General features: G+C 37.3%; 1 protein-coding gene across 4 annotated transcripts; it reads left to right on the top strand.

Annotated features, from left to right (window-relative positions):
- The first annotated feature begins 248 nt into the window (after positions 1 to 248).
- On the top strand, positions 249 to 25430 carry ikzf1 (IKAROS family zinc finger 1 (Ikaros)). Of its 4 annotated transcripts, XM_055170316.2 has the most exons (8): positions 392 to 549; positions 6274 to 6327; positions 7143 to 7259; positions 16377 to 16652; positions 20140 to 20307; positions 20396 to 20521; positions 21013 to 21138; positions 23829 to 25430. In XM_055170316.2, exons 1-8 carry the CDS (start codon positions 399 to 401, stop codon positions 24533 to 24535), a joined length of 1725 nt encoding a protein of 574 aa, XP_055026291.1. In that variant the 5' UTR covers positions 392 to 398; the 3' UTR covers positions 24536 to 25430. The 4 variants fall into 4 exon arrangements, with proteins under 4 accessions (XP_055026295.2, XP_055026293.1, XP_055026291.1 ...); XM_055170318.2 differs by lacking the exon at positions 21013 to 21138 and having other exon boundaries at positions 391 to 549; XM_055170319.2 differs by lacking the exon at positions 16377 to 16652 and having other exon boundaries at positions 393 to 549.
- Positions 25431 to 26375: the final 945 nt, after the last annotated feature.

Genomic DNA, 26375 nt, shown 5'->3' with positions numbered 1-26375 from the left:
TTTGCGTAAAAGCTTCTGTCAATGTCCTTTGGTCAGTTAATTAACGAAACGCTGTAAGTGGCCCACTTTTCTATTTTTCATTTAAAAATATTTAATTTGATTTTTTATTTAAGTAAGGTATTATTAAACAGATGACATAATATCAAGCACATTTAACAAGAGACCCACTGAGAGAGAGAGGGAGAGATAAATAAATAAATAAGATGATGATGGGTCCACTCTCCTAACTATCTCATCCCATCTCATGCATGGCTGCCAGTGATGGTCTACTGGGTGTCAGCTTTTATTGGCACAGTACAAAGCGAAGTGCCAAGGTCTGCTGCATCGAATCCCCCAACAAATTCGGCCTCTGGAATAAAAGCTTGCAAGATGTGTCGTACGAGCCCATAGACACAGCAATGCTGGGCTGGAAGGAGGAAGTGCAGTGGAGAGGGGAGGGACCGCGCGCAGAGATCCAGGCTGCTGCCTATGCGCCACTGAGAAGTTGTGCGCATGGAGCGGCGGGGGACAGCTGGAAGAGCTTCATACTGCAAACTCAAGGAATAGCAGGTACATTCATTCTCAGTGTTTTACAACTGACAGATAGTATACATTTGACGTTAAAAAGTTCATAAAGGAGCACAACTGGTCTCCGTGAAAGCAAGAAGAACAGGCGTAATGGAAATTTTGGGTCCTAAACTGAGCAGCAGGTGCAAGAGCGCCTCGTCAATCCTCTCAGGCGCGCACTCGCGCGAATGTCGACAGGCGTGTTCGTTTCGCGCTTAAGCTTAATTTATGAGTTAATCTTTAAGTAAAGTTTTCTTTACATTTTCTTGAGTTTTAAATAAATTTGATACGGTTTTGGGGCTCATCTTCTTTTTCCTGTTTTCCACATGGAAAAAAGTTTCCCGACGTCCCAAATGTGGAACCAGTTGGAATTTTTCTCACTCTTTTCAAATGTAATGAAGTTTTAAAACATATAATGTGTTTCTTAATTAAATGTGGCGAATTTTTCGTATAAACACAATTTTATCATTTACTTTCATAATCGTTTTTCGATACGCACCTGTTGCTCAACATGACAATTCCTCATTTTTTAGCATTTGAACTTTTGGTTGGCCCAATTTGCGCTTAAAATTTAAATTAAAAGTTTATTTTAATTTCGTTTTAATATAATCAACATTTTACCTGTATAAAAAAGATAAATTACTTTTCCTCATTCAACTATAAATGTTATTTTTTTCAGCAGTGGTTTTAATATTTTCTCAATTTAATACAATTGAAAATGACTTACACGTATTAAAGTTTCTTTTGGGTTTTTTATTCATTTTTTCCCCTGATGTGGATGCGTAAGGCGACCTCGTCTTTAGTTTGCTTCTTTGCTTCCTGTGCTCAGATGGAGCAACAGATGAGAAGTTGTATGAAGCGATTGTGTAAAAATACCGCGGACCAGATATGAAAACACTTCTCACATTTATTTAAAATAAATAACTGATCATAAATAAATTTATCATAAACTTTTCGAATGATAAAGGAGACAGGAATAGGGAACGAATGATAACCAATTTAAAATGCCTATCCATTTAAAGGCAAAGTAGCTGACAACAATAACCTATTCGTTACATGTATTAACAGACCTCACCTTATGTGTTAAAAAAACTTTTGATGTATTTTACTTTAAATAAATAAAAATGTTTTGCACAAACAGCAAACATGCACCAAAAATAATATTTTATTCTATTTACCATTCTTTTTTATGACAACTTCTATTGCACTTTGTTTCAAGCACTTAATGTGTAAAGCATATTGTACCCAAATAGAAAATTATGAAGTGAATAAAATTACACTCTTGTCAGTGTAGTGAAATGTGGCCAGTGTGAATGAGGATTATAAAGTGTGCTTCTTTATTTCTGTGAAAGCCCCAGCAGTTCCTGCACATCATCTTTGACAGATAGCAATCACTCCATCTTACACACTCACATGTTATGAAATTCACATTGATGCAAGACGGGTCAGTCAATAGATGTCCTATTTTACAAAAGTCTTAAACAAAAGTAAAAGTGTTAAAAAAATTCAACTTAGAGAAGAAACTCTCCTAATTAGAAATACTTATTTTTGTTAAAATGTAGCTAAAAACAATATTATCCAATATGCTATTTTATTTATACTATTATTTTATAAAGTGTTTCAGTGTACATGTGGACATGACATAAAATAGGTAATGACAAATATTGTTAAGATAAATTCAAGGAGGTCAGGTATTGAATATATATTTGTAATATATTTTTATCAAGTTTATTACTATAGACAGCTGCTGAACACAATAGAAAAATAATTGTTTGTAAAGCAAAGATCATTTAATTAGTTTATAAGTGGCAAAGTATGGAAAATATATATCAAGTAAGTACATGTGTGGACCTAAGTATATAAGGAATTCTTCACGAGTCCACAATAAACACTATTACATTAGATAAATATTAATATAAAAAATAATAATAAGCAAAAGAAGGACTAAATGATGATATATTTTTTATTCAGTTTAGAATCAGATGTTAGCTGAAAGACAAAATGTATATTAACAGATCAGAAATGTTTTGTGAATGTTCTATTTACACAAATAATAAATATAACCATATCTAAAGATTAGGAAATATTTCATTTGACTTTATTTTATATTTATAATTTCAAACATATACTGGATTTGTTTTGCATCAGAATACACCTCATTTTATGCAAAATCAAAAAACTCCACCGGCACCATACAGAAGATTTATGTAAACATCTCTGAGTCAAATGATGAAACTGCACTTGCAGCAAGTAATCCTTTAGTTAAGTCATACTCACCTTTGCATGGGTCTGAATGCAGCTATGGCATTTTGTCTGTTTAACGGTTTTGCAGCATTGAGTCTCCACCCATCTCTGAAACTTTTTTTAACACGTAGATCTGTTTTCATACCCTTTACACTCCCTGTCTTTTCACACATGCACACACGCACACACACAAGTAAGTGTGTTTGAAACCCACAGAGCTCTTCCTGCCGCTAAGATAATATGCTTGACTATGCTAATCTCCTGCCTTTACCGTGACCAAATGTCCTCTTGTCTAAATACATACTGAGGTTTGACAAGCAAAGCACAAATTGTAGCAAACTAAACTGAGATAACAGTTAAGATAAAAACACATTTATTTTTTAGGCGGATTAAAGTACATGAACAATCAGAGCATCACAAAGTACAGATAACATGTGTTAAAACTAAACTAATACTCGGTAAGCCCCTAATCTGAAGCCCCCAGGAGTCAGAGGTCACAATGAGGCGTATGTCTCTACATATTCCATTAGCAACATATATTATATATGGAGTTATGAAGAAACTTCTTACGATTCATCATTGAAGAGTATTTTTTACTTTTCCTTTTCCGTCTTTGTCTGCACCATCACTATTTCCCCCCACACATCTGCTAAGAAAAGGGGGCGCAGGGGAATACCGCTACCCACTCAAAACACACATACACTACACATCTCCATAGGGCCTGTTCTTGTTTCTCAGTACAGATGCATATGAAAAGAACGATGCATGAACCCATAAGAGGACAGATACAGAATGGTTAGTTTGTGGTGTGAGGTGCATGAGCAATCAAAAGCAGATGAGGAAAATGTCATATATACTATGGTGCATTTTTGCTGCAGCTAACCCCAACCCCGAATAACCTCAACCATCAGCTTTAAAAAAGCATCAAAGCCTGTATGCCATTACTCTATATGGAAAGATACAGCCGTTAGAAAGTATCAACCCCCCTTTTGTTACACCTCTGAAATATGTTTTAATTGACCATAAGCAGTTGATGTCCTTCAAAGGTTTTGTCTCTGAAAGAGGCCAAATCTGTGAAGTGCTGCAGACCGTTGATGTCCCATTTAAGACAAAGTTGTTGATGTGCATGTAAAGATATGAGTATATGATCCTAATCTGCTGTTTGCTTGCAAAATGTCACACTTTTTCTTCTATAGGAGTGTAAAGCCTTCTATAGGCTTTATAACAAAACTAGTAATAATCTTAGTCAGGCGTCATGCCAGTTGAACCAAATGGATTTTGCATGCAACCTTCAAATCAAAGAAGCGTCCATTAATCAGTTGATTGTCTTTTTATCTGTTTAATATGCACAATATTATCAATTTCGTGCTGCATCCTTGTCACTTTTCAGAGATTTTCGCCGTTTTTATAGGGTTTAGTATCCATGCGGCAGGCGCTGCAGACACAACAGCGCAGTCGCAGACGTCATCAGCATCTGAGCGCGGTCGCGGGCTCCTCGCTGCTGCGTTTTGCTATCTAAAGATTTTAAATGTCTTCAGAAACGCTTATAACATTTCCAAACCCCAGTACGGTAATGTGCAGTGTAAACCTCCGCTGTGTAAAAATGTATTGTTCAAAGTGTGACAGTCTCCACGTTATATTAGATTTCTATTCGTCTTGGTACAACGGCAGAGTTCACGAGGGCACGGACTCACATGCTCACATGAGGTAAAATTAAGTTAAAAAATGCGTTCCTCTAATTTTATATAAACATATTTTTAAAATCATTTTTGAACATTAAAATCAATCACGTGATTGTTGCTTATGTAATTTTCATTGTTTAAAGCTATAATTATTTAAAATGATATAATTTTATAGCAACGCATGTGTTGTGCAAATGCAGTAATGACACGGTTAAACATTAAACGGAATGTAAATAAACAACAAAAAAGACATTTCAGATGTTATTATTCTGATTGAATTAATTGATATAAGTATTTGACATATATGTAAATACGTTTATTTTGGTAGTTTTTACATGAAGGCAGGGGGGCTCAGATTGTTAGAAATGTAAATGGGTGCAATGAAAAAGATTGTCTTCAAATGAGCTGTGCACCCTGTGACCCCTTAAAAAAATTAGTGCATGACGCCCCTGATCTTAGTAATTTGTTTTTAACGTTAATTTAAGAACGTCAATGATTTTTTTGTCAATAAGCAATAGCTTTAATAATGTAGAGAAGGGTTGTACAAAAACCACCTAAACAGTAATAGCAAGAATATGGATTTAAATATGGAGTTTGCTAAGTTTAAACAAAGTATGCTGAGTGCTCAACCCACAACCGTTTTAAGCCCTCATGATTTCACACAAACACAGTCACGCATCTTACGTTAGGCACACCAAGTGTGCATACTGGTCTTCAAGGAGTTCAAAAACCCATGATGACCAGGACATTGCGACAGACGGCAGGCCGCTGGTTTCCCAGTATTTGTTCCAAATGTGTGGAGCCATCTGTCATTAAAAACAGGAAGGCCTACGTTCCACTTCTCCCAGGAGCTCTCTTCAGCTTGTTCGGCTATTTTCAGGAGCTTCACTTCTCCCTGTGTGACTGGTGAGGCCGGGCGCCTGGCCCTAGCGTCTTGAAGTGGCAGCAAGGCCGAGACTGTTGTGCCCATCTGCTGTGGGCCCAAGTGAGCGCTACATTATTAATGGGGCCACGAGCGCTGGTGACTTCTCAGATATGCAGGCCTGGCCTGAGGAAGTGCACACCACCGACTCTCCGTAAATAATTCTGGCCCCTCGCACTGGCCCTCGGCTTCACACTTCTTCTTTTCCTCCCTTTCCTTCTCGTCCTATTCTTTGCTCGTCCTATTTCAGTCTCATTTACTGTAGTTATTTCCCCGAAACCTCTCCATTATATCATGCGTTTACATTTTGTTTTAGATATAGCTTTATTATTACCTGCATTTCCGTTTATATCTCGCTTCTTATTTCTGTATGTGTGTGTGTGTGTGTGATGTAAAAAGAGTTGAGCTGTGGGGTTCACCCATGCATGCTCAGTAAATTAGAATGAACACGGGCGCCAATCAGCTGCCTATGCCAAACACCCGCATCCTCCGTGACCCGGGGCCATCTAATTTTCTGCTTAATTTTGCGGCAGTCAGTTTGCATTTTTGGATGATTATGTGGTAGGAAATTAACAATAAATAACAAATGTGGTCTGAAAGCCTGCTCCTTTAGAGACCATCCACCCCATCCCCAGTCCTGTAGTTCAGCGCGCAGTCTCTCAGTTGGCCCCGTCTGTCAGACCGGTAATGAAAATGTCTGTAGTTCTTTGTGATGTAATGTCGAAGACAGTGGCGTATGCGGGAGGAACGGGGCTGTTCTTGCCGGGGTGATGGAGATATACAAAGAAAGGGCGTTTTGCTTTAATCACCCACCACCTCGGCTCTCTATGGGTATATTTGAAGCATCATGTGCTGATGACTCTCTTTTTCTCTTGTTAGAATACCTGCAGAGGATGGAAACTGAGGAGGCACAGGAAATGTCCCAGATAGCAGGTACGTCCTTCGTCTTACACACTCAAATACCACAGTTATTTTGGCTCTTCAAATATGGCCTACATAAAAACTGCAAAGGTCTGTCTGATGCACTGGGACCATTGTCTTGTACTTCAGCCTCAATAAAACAAAAGCACATAAAAAAAATCTGTACATTAAGTATAATCTAGTCTGTGGCGGACTATAGCCACTTTAATTGGTTTATTTTTTTTAAAGTTTTGCTGTCACAACCTATTGCAACTAAAGCAAGAAATATTTCACAACACTTATTCAAATTCTCCAGAGTTGCTTTCCTAGCATTGACTGTTTTAATACAAACACTTTTAGAGGAAAATTAATAAATGGAAAAGGGAACACAGTCTGAATGCAGTAAAACAGTCAGCATTTGTGCATTGTTTGCCATGTCAATTTTAAAACTTAAACATGACGCATAATAGATGCCTCCAGACTTATAACATTAGCTGGAAAGATATATTTAGTGGTCACAACCTGAAGCACCAAGATATTAGTATAGTTTTGTGTCCTCTTTTTGACACAGTGTGTCATTTCTGTGGCACTAGCATCACCAGAAGTTATTGCAAAAATAACCGTATTCAAACAGGTTTGCAAAACATTCCCATCAACTTCTTACTTCTATTGGTGGAACAGACAGCTCGGCCAGTGTTGCTACAGTATGTCAGGGCTTGTCGGGATGCATGAAAATTATGTTACCAATACAACATATCAGCTTTAAATTTCTTTGCACTGTGATAAAAAAAACTAACAGAGCTGGCAGGTCTGAATCTGTTTTGGTAACTACTCCACTTTCTGCTCAGGAAGGGACAGCCCTACTGCCAATGATGGGGGAGAGGACCAAGATGAGGCCATGCCAGTTCCTGAGGACCTCTCAGCCAGCACAGGCCTCCAAAACAACCGCACAGACAAACCACTGGGTGAGTCAGACCAGCCAAAGCTGGGACACTATCACACAACTACCTCATTATAACTACCCACCACAGCTAGAGTAAGATACATGTGATGCTCTGAGTTTAACTGCAGCCCACTCGTACGCTCGGCTTGACACAGAAAACTTAAAAAATGCCGGATACTAAACCACTGCTGGATCACAGCCGTGTGAACCACAGTTAATAATGTCACGACTCACGAAGTGCGTTTCACCTTTTGTCATAAGATTGTGCCTTTTTACATTTTTCATCGCAGCACATGGTGGAAAATAAATATTAAATGAAAAACTTTTAGCGTGACTGATTATTTTTCTCCTGTAAAGTAATACTTCATGCCCACTGATTCCTGAAAACTGTTGGAGATGTAAACAGCAGATTGCTAGTTTAATACACGTATACATTGCGTGTTCACTGACTCATATCGTAGTGTAGTTATGCCATGCATCACAGTCTAACCCACTTACTAGAGATTAGGAAAACGATGATCCAAAATGAAAATATGAAATTAGAATTACAATGCAATACAATTACTTTATTCTATAACACAGTGTAATTTTTTTAAAAAGATGTCATGCTTGCTAGATTTAACTAACAGAAACTCACATTACCTAATCTGTTAATAACCACAGTGTTAAAAGCGTGAATGCAAAGTGGGTTAACTAGAAGCAAAAAATATAAAAAATGGGTGGGAATAAATTTGGCTAGGCAAAAGTTAACAGATGGTCTCTTTAAAATCTTGATGTATTATAGTTTGGAATTTTCCCCTCCAAAAGTTCCTTGGACTTAATGTGTGACATGCTCACTTTGAAGCTACTGCAAAAATGAAAGGAGAGAAAGAGAGAGAGAGAGAGAGAAAGAAAGAGAAAGAGAGAGACCTTAGAGGAAATTGAAATAGGATGTGCAAGAGTTTCCTAAGAAGAACTTGCCCAGAACTCAAGTTTCAACACTCAGGGAGATAAAATGTTTAGGATTGATACTAGATAGGCGCAACATCGCAACGCATGCAAGCAGCACGCTCTCTCCCTCACAAACATGTGCATAAGACTGCACCTGCACATATGCCATACTTTCACTTCAACTGCCAAGATATTCACACACATCCACACACCCACCCGCATTCAAATGCATCTCCAAAGTCATGCTGTACTCTCATCAAACAATTGTGACAATGTTAGAAATAGCACTTTCATATCTTTATTTTGATGTGACACGCAGATAGCGCGCTAACTAGAACGTGTATAACACATTTTGTACACTCCCAAGTCTAGACCGGGTCTGCGTGCTACATAACACTATATAAACTCTTACTATCAATGTGAATTTCACTTGGATAAAAAATTTATAAGCTGGGAAAAGGAAAATAGTATTGGTAAAAGATGTGGGATATTAGATGGAGGGTACAGAATGACAAAACAGAGCCTCAAAGTGTTTGTAAGTTGTACAAATGTACATTTGTTTTGCAAGAATGGCATTCCCAACACTTCACCATGACAATTACAGTAGCTTTCAGTTATTTGAAACCAAATGATGCTTCTCTCCGTGAGATTTTTGAGTATGTTGAGGGCTATAAGAGCAGATTCTAATGTCGTTTAGGACTTTAAAAAACAACCAAATGAATAAAGTATAAAAAAGTAATACTGTTTAATCCTGAAACCAGGAAGTAGATTTTAAAAGCAGACTAAACTCTTGCACTAGCAGAGTGTGCGTGCATATGTCTGACTGTATGAAGTCCCTAAAGATTTAATCAGGCAGTGTGAGAGAGGATGTGAGTTGTATATCTTCACAGTGCATCACTGCTTCTCTGATTAAGACTGAAGTCTATCAAAGGAGTTGCAGTTATCTGTGCAGAACTGCAGCGTGCTGCACCATCACGTGTGACTACCGGAAGACAGAGAATATCAGGAATACAAGCGATTACGCTTGTCTACTTGCTTATGTTTATGCATTATTACATTACAGCTTATAAAATGAAGCATTGTTATGGAAGGCTCTTGTGTGTAAAAGCATAAATTACCTAGTTTTGATTCTGTAATTATTTAATCAATATTAGAGTGATCACTTCCGGCTATGGCAATCACTGTTTGAAGTCTATTTTATATTATGGTAAATTTCAGTATTTATTATAGTAACTGTTGTACAATTTCTAGGCACTACAGTGTTTTTTAACCCTTACTATTTGAAGTTTATTTAACTAAGTTCAGGAGGAGAAAGGTCATGTTATCCAACTAATCAGTGTCTATTAATACCCGTCCCTCACCTCTGTCCAGTGACAGCTTTTGCAGCATCCACGATTCCCTACTCCACCCCATCGCTTCACTCTTAGCTAGTACATCTATCCCAGTTAAAGAGGGTACTCTGGGTTCGGGCTTACATTCTGAGCTCGGAGCTCTCCTATCGGACAGCACGCCAAATATGCGTTATTTCATTCCCTAATGATTGCATGTTAATACGAACTCGTGAAAGTAATTATTACAATTTACTTAGCACATTGTAAAAATGCTGGGTTGTTTCAACTCATGTCTGGGAAAAATACTCTATGGACAATCCCAGCCATTGGTTTGGTTTTGTTTTGGTTTACTATTCATAGAGCACATTTCTACTGTCACAAGGACAGCCCAAAGTGCTGTACAACAAAGCATTAAGAAGAACTCAATAGGCCAAATAAAACAACTGTTTTTAGACTAATTTAGGAAAGTTTGCTGACATCCAACATTTTTAGTCTATAATTTTAGAGCAGGACTTGTCGACCGGATGTAGAGGAAGATACAATTGGGTATCGTCGGCATAAAATTGAAAATTGAGCCTAATGGTAACATGTAAAGTGAAAATAAAAGAGGGCTTAGGATAGATCTTTGGGGAATCCCACATACTAAAGGAACTAGATGAGATGAGTGAACACTGATGTTAACAGATATTAGCCTGTTTGATAGATATCAGGTCATCCAACTCAGTACTGTACCATCAAGGCTAAATGAATCTAGAAAATTATTATATTTGACCCAAACATAGGTTGAAACAAGACTTTAAAAAATGCTGGGTTATTTTCAACCAAAAGCATGAACCCAACCCGCTAGGTTTTAATTTAACCTATGGTGGGTTGTTTCAACCGATTATTGGGTCAAATGTTTTCTGGGTAAATTTAACCCAACAGCGGGGGTCGTCCCTTTTTGACACAATGCCTTATAAGGGTTATTTCGTTTTCTCCACCTACATTGCTTGGTTTGGCATTATTTTCTTAGTCATTGGTGATGAGTTTTGAGACGTAATATTTTCTATCATTTCATCATTTCAAGATATTCCAGAAAGATTTCAGAAAAACAGTAACTTCAATGTAACAGTGCGTATTGACCAACCGTAACTGTAACCCAACTGTTTTTTTTGTACTCTCCAGACCAATCAATTGCTTCGGTTGCTGATCCCTATAGTCTATAAGCAGAAAACTGTTGAAAATAACCCAGCATTTTTTTGAGTGTACCCAGTGGTTAAAAAAGGATCAACCCAACTCGCTGGGTTTTAATTTAACCTGTTTTGATTGTTATTGGGTAAACCACCAACTCTGTTGGGTAAAAACATAAATATTTTCTGGGTTAATTTAAACCAAGCAGTTGGGTTTATCCATATTTTACCCCAAAACAACCAATTTTTAATGGAGAGTTGATATATAACTGAATATAACTGTCATTCATTTTAATAAAGTGTACATTCTAAAAAAAATGCTTGGTTATTTTCAACCTAGCCGTTGCGTTAAATTAACAAAGAAAATGTTTATATTTGTCCCAGCGTTTCGATTTGTAATAACCCAGCAACCAGGTGATGGGACAAAAACTACAATTTAATGCAAATTTAATTTCTACAAATTACTATAATATGTTACAGTATGCTACAGTTTACAATAGTAAATATTTAAGTATACTACAGTATTTTTTCATATGGTGTCAGACTTCATACAGGTGAACATTTCAAGAATGGAGGCAGATCAGAAATATCTATTGGAATATTGCTTAGTGTTATCTATTAGTCTGTGCTGCCTATATGATATCAGGGGAAAATGAAAGTTGATTGAGAAGACCATTGGAAAACACACATTGATAAATGGTTCACAATAAGATCAGGAATGTGTACATTATTAGTAAAAGCTTTTGCTTTTCATGTCGGCTTACATGGGCTTTGTATGTCCAAGCTCATTGGTAAAACTGTATGATATTTATTAGCATTGCATGTCACAACACAGTCTCCAGTGAAGTGAAGTGATGGTTTTTATGGTGCAGGGGACTATCATGTAATTCCTCTTTTTTTGTTTAAGAGGGAGATAGCCTGGCCTTTACCCTGCTGCTATATCAGAGGCAAACATCTAATTTCTCTAGCAAGTTCCTAATAATGTAAACGAAAACAGGGGTCACTTTACAAGCACATGCATGCTGAAACACATTGTGGAGCTGTGGTTAACAGTTATTCTCAGCGCCTTTATTACAATATTGACTACAACTTTATTGCTAACCCAATTTTATTAAGAGCAACAATTTAACCCCGGTTTGTTGCAGGAATACACCTGATACAGTTAATGCACTCTTAAGTTGTTCTGGATATGAAACATATAAAAAAAATTGATTATACAATTAAGTAGTAATGTTTTAGAGAGATTAAGTCATGAGGTTTCCCTGTTCTGCGCTATGTACGGCTCTTTTGTTTGTCCTTGTATGTGGCTTTTAACGCTTGCTTCCCAAAACTAGTAAATTAGGATGTGTGACAAATGTTATACAAAGTAAAAGCTCCTCTTCCCATCCCCAGTTTAGTCACAACTTCCCCAAAAGATCCATGAGAGACTATATCATGACAACAAGCCAACAGTAGTTCCCTCTGCCAAACTCAGGTCACATCTCACAAGTTATATCATCATATCATATAAGCAGAAAGCTTGTCAGTGGATCTGTGTGGTTGTGAGAGGAAGAGATACATCCTTATATGGCTGTGGATGGAAGACTGCTTTCCTGTATTGACTTTATGTTTTACATAATGATCTCCTAATAAGTGCTGTAATTCATTCAGACACCGACTTCCATATAAACCTCAGTTAAAATCAATGTGAATTTCATTTGCAAGCCAGGAGGCATAGAGTTAAAAGTAAGAGGGATGAATTCATTTTATTATATTTTACAAATTAAGATTGTGACAACAAACTTTTCTATTTGGAAAACATCGCAAAAAATACAGGAATTACTATTAAGAAACCAAAGTACAAATCCAGACCAATAGTTTACTGAGAAGTGTTCACGGCACATGCATTAAGATGAAAGACAAACTATAATACAGATTTTAGTTGGTTTCTTATAAGGGTTACAGTATTTAGTTTTCTCCACCTACATTGCTTGGTTTGGCATTTATTTTCTTAGTCATTGGTGATGAGTTTTGAGACTTAATATTTTTTATCATTTCATAATTTCAAGATATTCCAGAAAGATTTAAGAAAAACAGTAAGTTTAATGTAACAGTGCTTATTGACCAACCTTAACTGTAACCCAACTGTTTTTTTTTTTTTTTTGGTACTCTCCAGACCAATCACGTGCTTCGGTTGCTGATCCCTATAGTCTATACACAGAAAACTGTTTCACTTGTTGTGCTTAACAATTCCCTATCTGTTCTTCCCTTTCTGTTACTTCTCCATAACTCTTGTCCTTTTTCGGTTGGGCCAGCTCGGGTGTTAAAGCTTCCCCTTTTCCCTCAGATTCCCATATTTCATTATTTCTACTTCTTCCTCTTAACTCTGTACAAACAGAGTCGAGGGCATGAGGAAATCAGCCTGGCACCACATCATGCTAACCACAGGCCCTTAACACTTAACTCATGCTGTCCGAAAAGAGTCTAGATACGGGCTCAACGCCTTATTGTGCTTATCGGATATCTGAACAATGATCTAAATTATGAGGTTATATTCTGAACAATAGCACACATTTACACTTTCGACTTTCTTGATTTTACGTGTATGCTTCTCGGGGTGTATGCGAGTGTGTGTATGTATGTGTTTACCACGGTTTATTGGTCTGGTTTACACCGCTGAGAGTCCCCAGTTTCACAGCACTTCCTGTGTCTCTGTTTCCTGTTTATCAGTCATTTGTTTCAGAGAAGTGTGATGGTGAATGAGATGGTGCTTTGGAGTTTAGATTTCCTTATTTGTGAGCAAGCAGCCGAAAAGAAGATCATAAAGTTGAATAACAATTCAGTGTTGAGCTGCTTGTTCAGGATTGATTAAAAGTACTATCAACTTTTTTCGGTTAGAGTCACTTATTTTACATATTGGTTTCAACTTTGAAACTTTGTTTCAGAATACTATATTTTTATTATTTTGTACGATTCACATTTAAACATTTTTAAATCTAAATGATTTTGAGCAACATTTACAATTTAACCCAGCAATTATGTCATTGTTATATATGCACACTAAATTGTCCTCAATCTTTTCTCTTGCTTCTATTTGTATACTGAATTATTTTTAGTGTTGATTTTCATATATTTGAATATATTTAGCCATCCATCGGCATCTTATACTTTAGATTTTTCAGCAAAGTCCTCTAAAGGCACAGAAAAAAATCGAATGAGCACACACACATCACAGTCCAAGAGTTTTTTACCCGGTTAAAAGAAGGTTCACCGAATATGTAAAGATTAATTGATGAGGGGCCATTGAATTATTAAAAACATAATGCACACCCGAGGTCAATTATTCCGCTTATACTACGGTCACCACACCTCAAGACATCGATCACATGATATATTTATAGGGATTTGTCCGGTTTTTGTACTTAAATCGCTATTGTGAGTAGGACTTTTTCTTCCGCGTCTCATCCAACGGCTCTTTGCTTGTTCCAAAACGTCGTTTTAAAGCTGGCAATGGAGGCTTGAGGGCATTCTAATGCAGCTATTAATGAAGTTAATAGAAAGAGAGCGAGAGCGAGAGCGACAGAAACACAGAGAGAGAGAGAGAGAGAGAGAGAGAGAGGGGGGCAAGCGAGAGAGAGAGATTGTGTGAACGAGGTTACCTCTCTGCGCCTCTAAACAGCGCTGTTATTACCTCGGAAAATCGTCTGTCATGTTGTTTTTGTTAGTCCGTTATTACAGTTAACTATGTGAAGTGATATGGAACTGTAATGCAGTCAAAAGAGCTGCCTGGAGCTACGTCCGCCGTGCGTTTCCCAGAAAATAATTGCACACCTCAGAACGTTCATCAGCCAATCAGATTCAAGTATAAATTGGGATATTGACCGATTTTTCCCGCCATTTACATTTATTCAGAAAGGACAGTGAAAAGTGACTGCAGAAATTTCGGTATGTACTTATGGCTCTTTTCCATTACATAGGGTCAGCTCACTGTTGGGGGCTTTTCCACTGGGTACAGTACATAGTACCCAATACTCTTTTAGTACCACCTCGGTTGAAGTTTCAAGCTGATACTAAAATGTGATGTGAAAACACTGTAGATCACTGATCGGTCTGAGAGAATCGTCACTACCAACGGCATCGCTATAATGCAAGATTAGCTTTACCTTCGTGCTTGCGCTGTCTCGAGCAAACCTGTTGTCCTCTGTGCCTTGTTGAAAGTTCCCAAACTTCCTTTTAGCAGTGAAAAACATCCACAGGTTGAGAATCAGGAACACCATACCAGTGTTTTCCTTGCAGTTTGTGGCGGCACATCCGCGATGTGCATTGCATGCACGCCATTTTTGCAACTTAGCGGACCGCTTTGACTGACGCCACAGGCATTTATACAAAAACTGTGACACAGAGGTGATAAACGCAATGTCAAAACATTTATTTGTGGTGGTCAATTTAGATTTTGTGGCGGACTGACAAATAAATCATGAATGCATTGGAAACACTGCATCCCAATGATGCTCGCTTCCACTTTTTGTATGATGTCACAGCAGTAGGCAGCACAAATATAACGACACGCCTATAATCCCTCCCACTCTGAAATGTTACTAAACTCAATGGAAAAGCTAACCAAGCCAGGGTAAGGTAAGCTGACACGACCTGACCCGTGGGGTACTATGCAATGGAAAAGCGACATTAGAGAGGTTTACAATGAAAGACAGTAAAATTTGTTACTTGTTTTTAATGCAATGACATTTGCGAAAATAAGGATTTTCAATTACTAATTAATAACTTTAAAATGACTAAAGTTAGACATAACAGCCTGATAAAAAAGTATTTAAAAGAAAACATGTCAGATGCACTTAGAGGGTTTTGCATCTTTAATTGCTGTTAATATTCTTTATTATAATGTGGATGTTTCACAAATGCGTAGTATACATTTGTAATGCAATAACACAATGTAGCTCAACTGAAAGAGCATACACTCGCAGTGTTTGCAAGTTCCCGCAATTTCATCTCATAAAATTCCATAAATATCCCGCATATTCCATCAGATTTTTAAAGAAAACGTGCCGCAAGATCAAAGATTTTTTGACCGCAACAATCACAAAAAAATGGGTTTTTCTGGAAGGACTGAACAATGGCATAGAATTGAGTGTCAATTAAGCAATGTAGCCTTTAACCATTGTGTTCCTATATAGCTTAGGTAGAGCATTGCGTTAATAGTGCAAAGGTTGTGGGTTCACATTGAAAAAAAAATGTATACCTTGTAATGCACTGTACTGTACGTCACTTTGGATAATAGTGTCTGTCAAATGCATAATGTAATGTAAATGCATAGAAGAATCATTTTTGGCTATATGGTACATTTTTGTTTTATTAAAGGTTCTTTGTGGTGGAAAAAGGTTATTTAGAGTATAAAAGGTAAGAAAGAACCTTTTGTAGCACCTTTATTTTTAAGAGTGTAGTGCAAACATTATGATCATGGATCATGGACAACTGATGTAATGTACAGTTTGAATGTACTGCACAGTAAGCAAATAACTGTAAATGATGTTTTTGCCCAATCCAACACAAACTAATAATCAAAAGTTGAGTGTAGCAAAACAAATGACAGAAAATAGTTGTTCTGCAAGTGCACTGTGTACTGTAGAGCATTCACTAGACAGCAGTGCAGTTAGATAAAGTAACCACCCAGCCTAGCACTAAACTTAACAGGCCCACTACCCTCTTTTCCAGCCTGCAATATAAAAGTTGAGGCTCGGAGTGACGAGGAGAACGGGCTGGCCTGTGAGATGAATGGAGAGGAAGAGGAATGTGCAGCCGAGGACTTGCGCGTGCTCGATGGTTCGGGGGCCAAAGTGAACGGCTCCCACACAGGCCCTGACAGCAAGCCGGCCGTCTACCCCACGGCCGGGGGAATCCGCCTCCCCAACGGCAAGCTGAAGTGCGATATCTGTGGGATAGTTTGCATTGGGCCCAATGTGTTGATGGTGCACAAGCGAAGTCACACGGGTAAGCACACATGCCATCTACTCTCCTCTCCTTATGCTATCACGCACGGCTACATTAAAGTTAAAGCTCACAGGGTGCAGGGCTGGGCAGGTTGAAGCTGGATGTGTTTTATATGTAACCATCCTTTATATACATCACCAGGCAGAGCAGAGCAAACAAGTTGTTTATTAGTTTAGGTTTGAATTAAAGGTACACAAGCTGTCATTAGAGCAGTACCCTTTCACTCACATATTATTACTTTAAATGTACATATTGGTACCAAATGTATAGGTATCTGTACTTACATTGTGCACATATTAGGAGCTTTTTAAAAGATAGCATCCCAGCTTTTGTACCTTTATTTCTGAGAGTGTACTTGAATGAAGAGAAAAATATTTAAAAAATAAAAGTGTTCAAAATGGTTCACAGTGATGCCGTAAGATTTTTGGTTTTACAACATTGAATTATGTTGCAACCGTTGTTTGTTGAATAAACTGTAACCTATTATTAATATCATCATGATCAAATTGTATGTATGGACAGTTTTTGTCATTTTAAAGAAAGGATAGAGGAATGAGGTTTGAAAGCAGACAGAAAACCAAGCATTTTGTTTTTTAGTTTCCCTTGTGACAGCTGTGAAGACAAAACAGTCCAAAAGCAACAACCAACCAAGAAAAGGTCTCTCTCTCTCTATCTCTCTCTTTCTTAAATTACAATTATTTCAGCATTAGTTATTTTCTCCATTTCTCAAATTGATATTCCATTGTAATGAACCCAAAACCAGTGGGTGAGAACATTTTTCAAAAAGGCATTTAACTTCTGCACTTGACGAACTAATGAAACTCAAAATGGAAGAAAGGAACAGTGGGCTAATGTAAATTCAGAAAAGAGCGCACAATAAAAGATATAATGAAGTGCTTCCTATTTAAATACAAATATTCGCCGGAGGTATCGCGCTCCTGAAATGCCTTTTTAATGAGTTTCTTTTTCCGTCTTTTTGCTGCTTCACTGGTGACTCTTATTTTATAGGGCCTTTGAAGAGGGCGCCGTATTAATAGCGTTCTCAGAGAATGCCGCAACATTCGGAGGAGCTGGATATTGGTTTATTCCAGGGGCGCTGATCAGGAAGACTGGCTCTCAAACACAAAGTGTTTCCTTCACTTTATTTAAATGAGGTCTGCATTTGCATTGTGATGGCACGCTCTTATTTTAGAGCTGAAGAAGAGGAAAAAATGAGATTTTCAGATCAAATTGACCCAGGCAGTGGTGCATTACGAAAATGGCAGGCAGACTCTGAAAGCCTCTTGTTCGATCAGGGCCCCAGTCGGCGCGTGGAGCCAGGCAGCACGAGCGAAGCGGAGATGCCGCCGGCGTGTTTGATTGAGCTTTGGCGCGAGGCGCTGCGTTGTTGTGGATGTAATAGCGCGGCGGTGCCGTGTAGGACAGTGACCCTGCATTCAAAGTTTAATAGTGATACAGACGCGAGTGCTTTTGCTATACGGAGGACCAATATAGCTTACATGACCATTTGTAGTTGACATTTTAGGTTCAAATGAAATACAGTTTGATAGAACTACAGGTGTTGTAATAGTACTACAGTGAGTTATTGTGCTCTTACATTTGCCTGTAAATGCAAGTTTCATACCATATTAGAGAGGTACAGGGCTTCCGAAAAGTATTTAAACACAGTTTATACTGTGAAATCCAGGCTGAAGTCTCATAATCTAGCATGCAAAGTGTGCTTGGGTTATATCTAGAAATGCACTGATATTAAATTTTCCCACTGATGACAATTATTCAGACTGATATCTGCCGATGCTGATAGTTTGGTGGTTATGTTAAAGTAAAACACCACCGTTTTTTATATTTTACTATGTTCTTACCTCAACTTAGACGAATTAATACATACCTATCTTTTTAATCTTTGTGCACCGCATCGTGAATGTGTTAGCATTTAGCCTAGCCCCATTCATTCCTTAGGATCCAAACAGGGATGAATTTAAAAGCCGCCAAACACTCCCATGTTTTCCCTTTTTAAAGACTGTTACATGAGTAGTTACACAAGTAAGTATGGTGGCACAAAATAAAATTTTTGTTTGGAGCCATAGGAATGAATGGGGCTAAGCTAAATGCTAACACATTCACGAGGTGCTGTACAAAGAATAAGTGCATGCATTGAAAAAAGATAGGTATGTATTAATTCATCTAAGTTGAGGTAAGAACATAGTAAAATATTGAAAAACGGTGGTGTTTTACTTTAACTTGCATTAACTAAATTCTAAAGATTACGTTTTCTGAATGTTATTCATTCACATAATGACCATTAACATGGAAACTAGTGATGTTTCTTTACACTCTCTATACACAGAGCTCAGATTCATTGTATTTTCCTGTTCTCTTTTGATTGACAGGATATATTGGTCATGACTATTGGCTATTTTTTAACAACGTAATCTCACAAAGTTCTGTGGGATAGTCCTGCTACGGACTGTCTTTTTCCGTAGCATTCTCACGGATTGGTTACTCAACTGCTTTTTCCAATTTTCAAACCATTTTCACTTCGGTTTAGGGTTAGATACTGTATGGTGCTTGCGTTAGTATATCACTTTAACTATTGGTTTATACTATTTTATTCTTTTATATTTTCAAAATTTTAATCAATTGTCGCCTGGCGTTGGGGTTAGAGTTGGGTTTGGGTAAGGATGTCATTTCATGTAAATCTAACCCTAAACCGAAGTGACAATGGTAAGAAAATAGGACAAAACAGTTGAGTAACCAATCCATGAGAATGCCACAAAAAAGACAGTCCGTAGCAGGGCCACGGAAAAATGTGCAGATCCGTGAGAATGCTACGGAAAAATTAGCAAAAAATTCCCACAGAAATTCGTGAGATTAGGCTATCGGTCGTTCCAATGAAAAATTGGTTTTATCGACCGATTATTGGATATATTGGTCGAAGGCAGACACTACTTAAGTATTTTTACTTTCTACATAAAAGTAAAATTTTAAGTATTTGTATTTTATCAGTGTTTGCAAAGCATAGCATCATAATTTTTACTCAACTACATTTCATAAGTTTTTGGTTTATATTTAATTTTAAAGTACATTAAACATCTAGTATTTTTTACTTTTACACAATTTTTATGTAATTATGTATTAAATCACTTTTAATATGCAATATAAAAGGAATACACAGTATGATTCTATGCTTTATTTTTTAGTAAAGTAAAGTCATTTTTTCCCTAAGACAAACACTCTTTGATGCTTGGAAAATGTTACTAAAATACTCAAGCAGTGTCTGCCTCTGTTATTGGTGCATCTCTAGTTATATCTTAACTTAAATACAGTATACTGTTACTTTACTTTCTAGGGAGCACTATATCTTACCTTAAGTCACTCACCATGATTATATACTAAAAAGTACTGAATAGTTAAAAAGAAGTCGTCTAACTTTTTTTTGGTCCATGTCAAGATGCACATAGGTTAAGTGTTATCTTTATTTTTTTAGGTGAGAGGCCATTCCAGTGTAACCAGTGTGGTGCCTCCTTCACCCAGAAGGGTAACCTGCTCCGACACATCAAACTGCACTCGGGCGAAAAACCCTTTAAATGCCACCTATGTAACTATGCCTGTCGTCGTAGAGACGCCCTTACTGGTCACCTGCGCACTCACTCAGGTAATGCATGCCTTGTTTACCACATACACAACCATGAATGATTCAAATGTGATAAAAGTTTTATAATAAAAGTGTTTTTGTTTGACAGTTGGAAAGCCTCATAAGTGTGCATATTGCGGTCGCAGTTACAAGCAGCGGAGCTCACTAGAGGAACACAAGGAGAGATGTCACAACTACCTGCAATGCATGGGCCTTCAGAATAGCATTTATACAGGTCTGTAAATGACAGGGTTAAAACTATCTCTCACATTTACACGCACACTCGCTGACCTATTTAGAGGTACCATACTGAATACTAATAATATAGATAGAAGTGTGGCTGCCCGGAGACCCGTAGTTTATGGCTCAAATGTAATTTAAGGAACTGTCTTGTTTCTGTTTTTTTTATTTGTTAATAAATGACATAAGTTTTATTTTTAATGTACAAAAAAGTACAATCCACAATCGCTGCAATTTTGAGGTCGATAGTGAAAGTGCAACTACCCTCAAACAGCATGCTGGTATTTCTTTGTGGTGACACAGCATAAATACTGATATTTAGGTTTTCAGGGTCATTGAAGAACAACACATATATAAGTAGTATATAGATAAGTAGTTTAAGGCAGGGGACTCATTAGGTATGCCATAAATGTGCCATAACATGATTAAAGGCACATCATGGGCATTTAAATCTTATGCCTGGTTTCTTTGTCTTGCTTCCCATAGTGAAGGAAGAGAACAGCCAGAATGAGCAGAGAGAGGACATGCCTGCGTCTGAGAGGGCCTTGGTGCTAGACAGGATAGCTAACAATGTAGCAAAGCGTAAGAGCTCTATGCCACAGAGGTTTGTGGGTAAGAGTTGAAGTTTGCTTTTTATGTGTACGTACTGTGGCGCTTATTGGTACAAAGGTACTTTGCAAATTAGATCAACTCTAGGGGACATGCTCATAACATGTTTTATTTTTAAGGCTCTGACAAAAGAATGAAACAAAGATAGAAAAAACTATACAGAGACATTGCAACAATAGGGAGCTCGTATGATTGTGGCATGATTTTAATACAGTGATATTGATCTTTATATTGCATCTTTTGTAGCAATTGTAACACTATTAGCGTAATGTCACTGTTTATTACGCCCATTAAATGCTTAACATTATACATACATATTAGTTGCTCTTTACAAAAAAAGGTTTAATTTGATAACATTTATTAACTACATTATTTAACATGAACTATAAGCAATGCTTTAATAGCTTTTATTAATCTTAGTTGATGTTAATTTCAGCACTTACTAATACATCCCAGTAAGCAATTTTCTTTTAAAGACGTCTAATAGCCGTCAAAACACAGCCCAGATGTCTAGACTAAAACAAGACAAAATTTGGGCTGTCGTGAAAATTTAATAAATAAATGAAATTAAATTTGTAATCACTGTTTACTTTGCTTACATAATTGGAAATCATACATCATACAAGTTAGTTAGGCAAAAACAACATGTAACCAAATTCAAGATTAATTTGGCTAAAAGCTGGAAAAAAGTTGTACAGCTTTTAACATTACTTAATGCACAATGAACTAACTGTATTGGCATTAAACAAAATAAAATCTTAAAAAATATAGCTTTTTGTTACTAATGTATTTAGAACTGTTAAAAAATCTAATATTATTGTTAAGTGTTACCCATTATTATTGCATCACATGTCTTGTCAAAATAAGTGCCTGCTGCAGATGCGTCTAAAGGGTTTACGATAAAAGAGAAGTGTTTGCCAGATACTCGCATAATCTTATGTGTAATCAGAGTTTACTGTTAAGGGGGCGTCTTGCGTGTATTTTGTGAAAGTGAGTGTCTCTTTTATCGTAAAAGTTTTTGACCCGTGTGCAGCAGGCACTTATTTTGAAAACGCAAGCAACACACATGACACTTATTTTGAATTTGCGCCCCTCGGATGAGCAGTCATGAGATGCCACTGCTAAAGAGTGCATATTAGTACCTCAAAGGTACATATTGGTACCTGTACGTGTTGGTTGTAAAACATTACTAATTAGTTACTGTAATTGTATTACTTTTTCCTTAAAAATGTAAAGTAAGGGATTACTCTAATTTAATTCCAGTTGCTTCTAATATACCGTACTTTCCGGACTATAAGCTACATCGGAATATAAGACCCATCATTTAAAAATGCGTAATTAAGACGAAATAACATCGTGTAAAATCCAAGCCGAAGAACAGACTTTTAATCTGGAAAGGCAAGTTATTCAACTAAACAAGACAGAACAGTAAGCTGAATAGACGTCTGTACGTTAAAGTAATATTATCAGTTATTTAAATGATAAACAATAGCATACAGAACTTACCTGGAAGGTTAAATAGGCCAAATTAACCGAACAAGCCAACTAGCGTGAAGTTCGTATACTCGACATTTCACATCACTGAATCCATTGAATTACATAAAAACAGAAGCAGCATATGGCGGACCCTCGCGGCTATAGACGGTAATGATGTCTCTTGCCTCATAAATGTCTATATTAATTAATATTGACATACAAGGCGCACCTGACTATAAGACGTGGTACCAGCTGAGTTATGAAAAAAAAACGTGGCTTATAGACCGAAAAATACTGTAATTGAACTAAATACTGTGTATAGACACTAGATTAATTATATATAATACAATACTGGATTTAACATCAACATTTTAAGTCTAAGGTTAAAATGCCAGTTTTTTATGTATCCTTCTCACTTTAAATACTTTGGTGTAAGAATAATGGTAACACTCTAGTGTAGTTTCTAATTCTCACTATTAACTGGTTGGTTATTAGCATTAAGATTATTGAGATATTGGCAGTTTATTAGTACTTACAAAGCACATATTAATGCCTGATTCTGCACAACCTTATTCTACATCCTTTATCCTACCCAATTCCTACTAATACTTAAACTAAACAACAACTTTACTAAGTATTAATAAGCAGTAATTAGGACTATATTAATAGTTCGTTAATTGTTATAACTGGACCTTAAAAAGTATGACCAGAATTAGGCTGTCACAGTGATTAAATAATCGTATTATCGCAATTGTTTGACCTCATCGCAATGATTTCAAATCACCGCAATGATTGCACATCTCATTAAAAAACACAAGGGGGAGCTGCAGCGCCTGTATAAACGGGACAGTATCTGATGGCGCTCCTTAACTGACAATTTAACTGGATACATTGCAAAGCTATTCAATACAGTGGAAAAACAGCATTTAAAGACATGCTGCAAAACTTTGATAAGCAGTATGAACTGCCAGGTAAAACATACACTTCCAAAACAGCAATTCCTAATTTAGGGAAGTGAAGGATGCTATTCTTAAGGGTCTGTAATGACTAGATTTTTTTGCAGCCATTACAGACATGTGGTCCAGTACTAATATGACCTAAGTAGGATTAGATACTATTTAAGGCCTGTTCTGCTATAGTCAGTTTATTTTGATTGTATGTCCTTTTATAGAAGTCAGATCATTTAAAACCTTTGCTTTTTTTCGTTGATATCCCAGGTGAGAATCGGTTGTCAGAGCTCTCATTTGAGGCCGGCTCTGGAGAACTCATGCAGCCTCATGTGATCGATCAGGCCATCAACAGCGCCATTAGCTACCTGGGAGCGGAGTCCTTGCGACCTCTGGTTCAGACTTCACCTGGATCTGACATGGTGGTCAGCCCCATCTACAATCTCAGCAAGACACAATCGGTTGAAGGCAACGGCGTGTCAGCTAAAGACAGCGCAGCTGAGCACCTCCTTCTGCTCTCCAAGTCCAAATCGGCCTCCGTGGAGAAGGACGGCTCCCCCAGCCACAGCGGCCAGGACTCCACTGACACAGAGAGCAACAACGAGGAGCGAGCGGCCGGGGCAGCAGCCGCAGGCGGTCTCATCTACCTAACCAATCACATGGCCCCCGGCATGCGTAACGGAGGCCTGTCCATGGTTAAGGAAGAGCAGCGGCATTTCGAGGCCCTGCGTGCAGCAGGTATGGAGATGAGTTTGGCAGCATCCGAAGGCTTTAAGGTGTTGAGCGGAGAAGGAGAAGAGGTGAGGGCGTACCGCTGCGTCCATTGCAGGGTTTTGTTCCTGGACCACGTCATGTACACCATCCACATGGGTTGCCATGGTTTCCGAGATCCGTTCGAGTGCAACTTGTGCGGTTACCGCAGCCAGGACCGCTATGAGTTCTCTTCGCACATCACGCGCGGAGAGCATCGCTTCTGAGTCAAACACTCACACGTGATCTTCCCATTTTATACGTTTTAAATTTTAAAGTCCGAACACTGTTGACATTTCTAAGTTCTTTTCACATTGATTGATTTGGACATATGTACATACAAGGGCGTAGATTTGGTTCGAACATTGGGGGGGTTAAAGTGACAACTTGTACATATGTTTTCATTTATCATTGTATAAATATTGAGGGGTGTATTTGCTAGTTTAGATTGAGTTACCTTTCCCCAATTAGCCCAGAAACTACATTCTGTGTACATACATTATATATTTTACTGTTTGGTCTATTTTCTTAAAATGTTGTGAGTTGAATTGTCATTCACAAAATATTGTATCTATACCTACTGTAACTAAAAAAGTTCAAGTACAACATTCACAATCTCACATAAAAAATGAACACTGTTAGCTGCCCTCAAGACAAAATAATAGTAATGCTAAAAATAATACAATTTATACCATGATTATGATACAGTAATGATGTTAATGCCTTCGTTTCTATTTATGTCTCAAATCCCTGAGTTTAAACTGTTTGCTAAACTGAAAACCATTATTTTTGTCATCTTGATATTGAATATACATATTTTTATATTATCTAAGCAGTTTAAACAATTGCATATTATTTTATAATTTATTACAGTGAAATTATAACACAAGTTGTCCATTTTGTGTTTACATTTTTTAAATGCTCCCAAATGTTATGTATGATATGGAAACAGCTGTATCCCAGAGCATATTGTACCCTTGTGCTTTTTAAGTTTTTATTTCATATCTTTTTTATGCTTGGTTTTTATTTAACAGTACAAATTTACATCATTTTTCTTGAACATATATGTTAGAATATATATGCTTGCAAGATTAGAATAAAATGTATTTTACATTTGTTCGACCTGTGATTTTGTTTAAGCGTGTTAAAATAGGTGCATAACTAATTATAATACAGAAGAGAAGGGATTTAAGTTTGGGATAATCATGTTTTTTCATGTCTCTGAGCTAAATGATTATCGGTCACAGATATCAACTTGCAAGATGACACAATTGACCCTAAACATATCTGGATAAAATTAAATGAATGATCTTGATGACATAAATTTAATTAAATAAATGAATTTATTAGGATTAAAATACCATTGGCATATGCAAGTGAAATAACAAAGGAGGAAAATAAGTTTCTCAGGTGTCTCCTAAAATCTCAAAAGTAATCATAGTGAGGCTAAACTGGGCATTGCAAGTTTGCAAAATGACCAATGGACATAGAGTAAACCAAAGGATAGCAGATCTACAGTATCTAGAGAACAAGAGTGAACCTGACCAAAGAGCCCATCAGCTTTTTGCAACGACACACACGCGCGTCCAGATGGCTGCTGTGTGATTGGGTGGAAACGGGAAGCAGCTGTGGCCAACGCAGAGCCCCCACGCTTCACTGGGACCTAACCGTGGAGAGAGTGTATTTGCATGAGAGGAATAATCTGGCCAGCACCCTGCACCAACCTCAATCCCAAATCTCACTTCTCTTTTCCGTTTCAACTTATGATAGCACAGCGCAAATAGACTCCACCTATTCAGAGAAATGTTAAAATTGTCTACCAAGTGATGATAGGCAGATATTCTAGTTTATATCTGGCCATTTTTGAAATTATCAGCAATTGCTGTTAACTGGCCTATTAACAGAGGCCATTTAACTTTCCCCTGTTAGATCCCAAATCTACAAACTTGTCAATGGAAATTTGTTTCGGTTTAAATAATAATCTATACATTTCAGCAACATCTTATTTGCCACAATTAATTTGCATTATACTAATTATGTTAAAATTGAAATGTGAAATTTCATTAT

This window comes from Misgurnus anguillicaudatus, chromosome 11 (assembly GCF_027580225.2).
Source record: "Misgurnus anguillicaudatus chromosome 11, ASM2758022v2, whole genome shotgun sequence".
Taxonomy (NCBI): domain Eukaryota; kingdom Metazoa; phylum Chordata; class Actinopteri; order Cypriniformes; family Cobitidae; genus Misgurnus; species Misgurnus anguillicaudatus.
Note: the sequence above shows the minus strand (reverse complement) of the source record. Positions and strands in the feature narration are given on the sequence as shown.

Bases quoted from the DNA above. Each gene is read 5' to 3' on its own strand.
- ikzf1 (XM_055170316.2), top strand. From the start codon at position 399: ATGCTGGGCTGGAAGGAGGAAGTGCAGTGGAGAGGGGAGGGACCGCGC. The intron at 16,653-20,139 runs GTAAGCACACAT...TTATTTTTTTAG, and splicing joins GCACAAGCGAAGTCACACGG to GTGAGAGGCCATTCCAGTGT. The intron at 21,139-23,828 runs GTAAGAGTTGAA...TTGATATCCCAG, and splicing joins TATGCCACAGAGGTTTGTGG to GTGAGAATCGGTTGTCAGAG.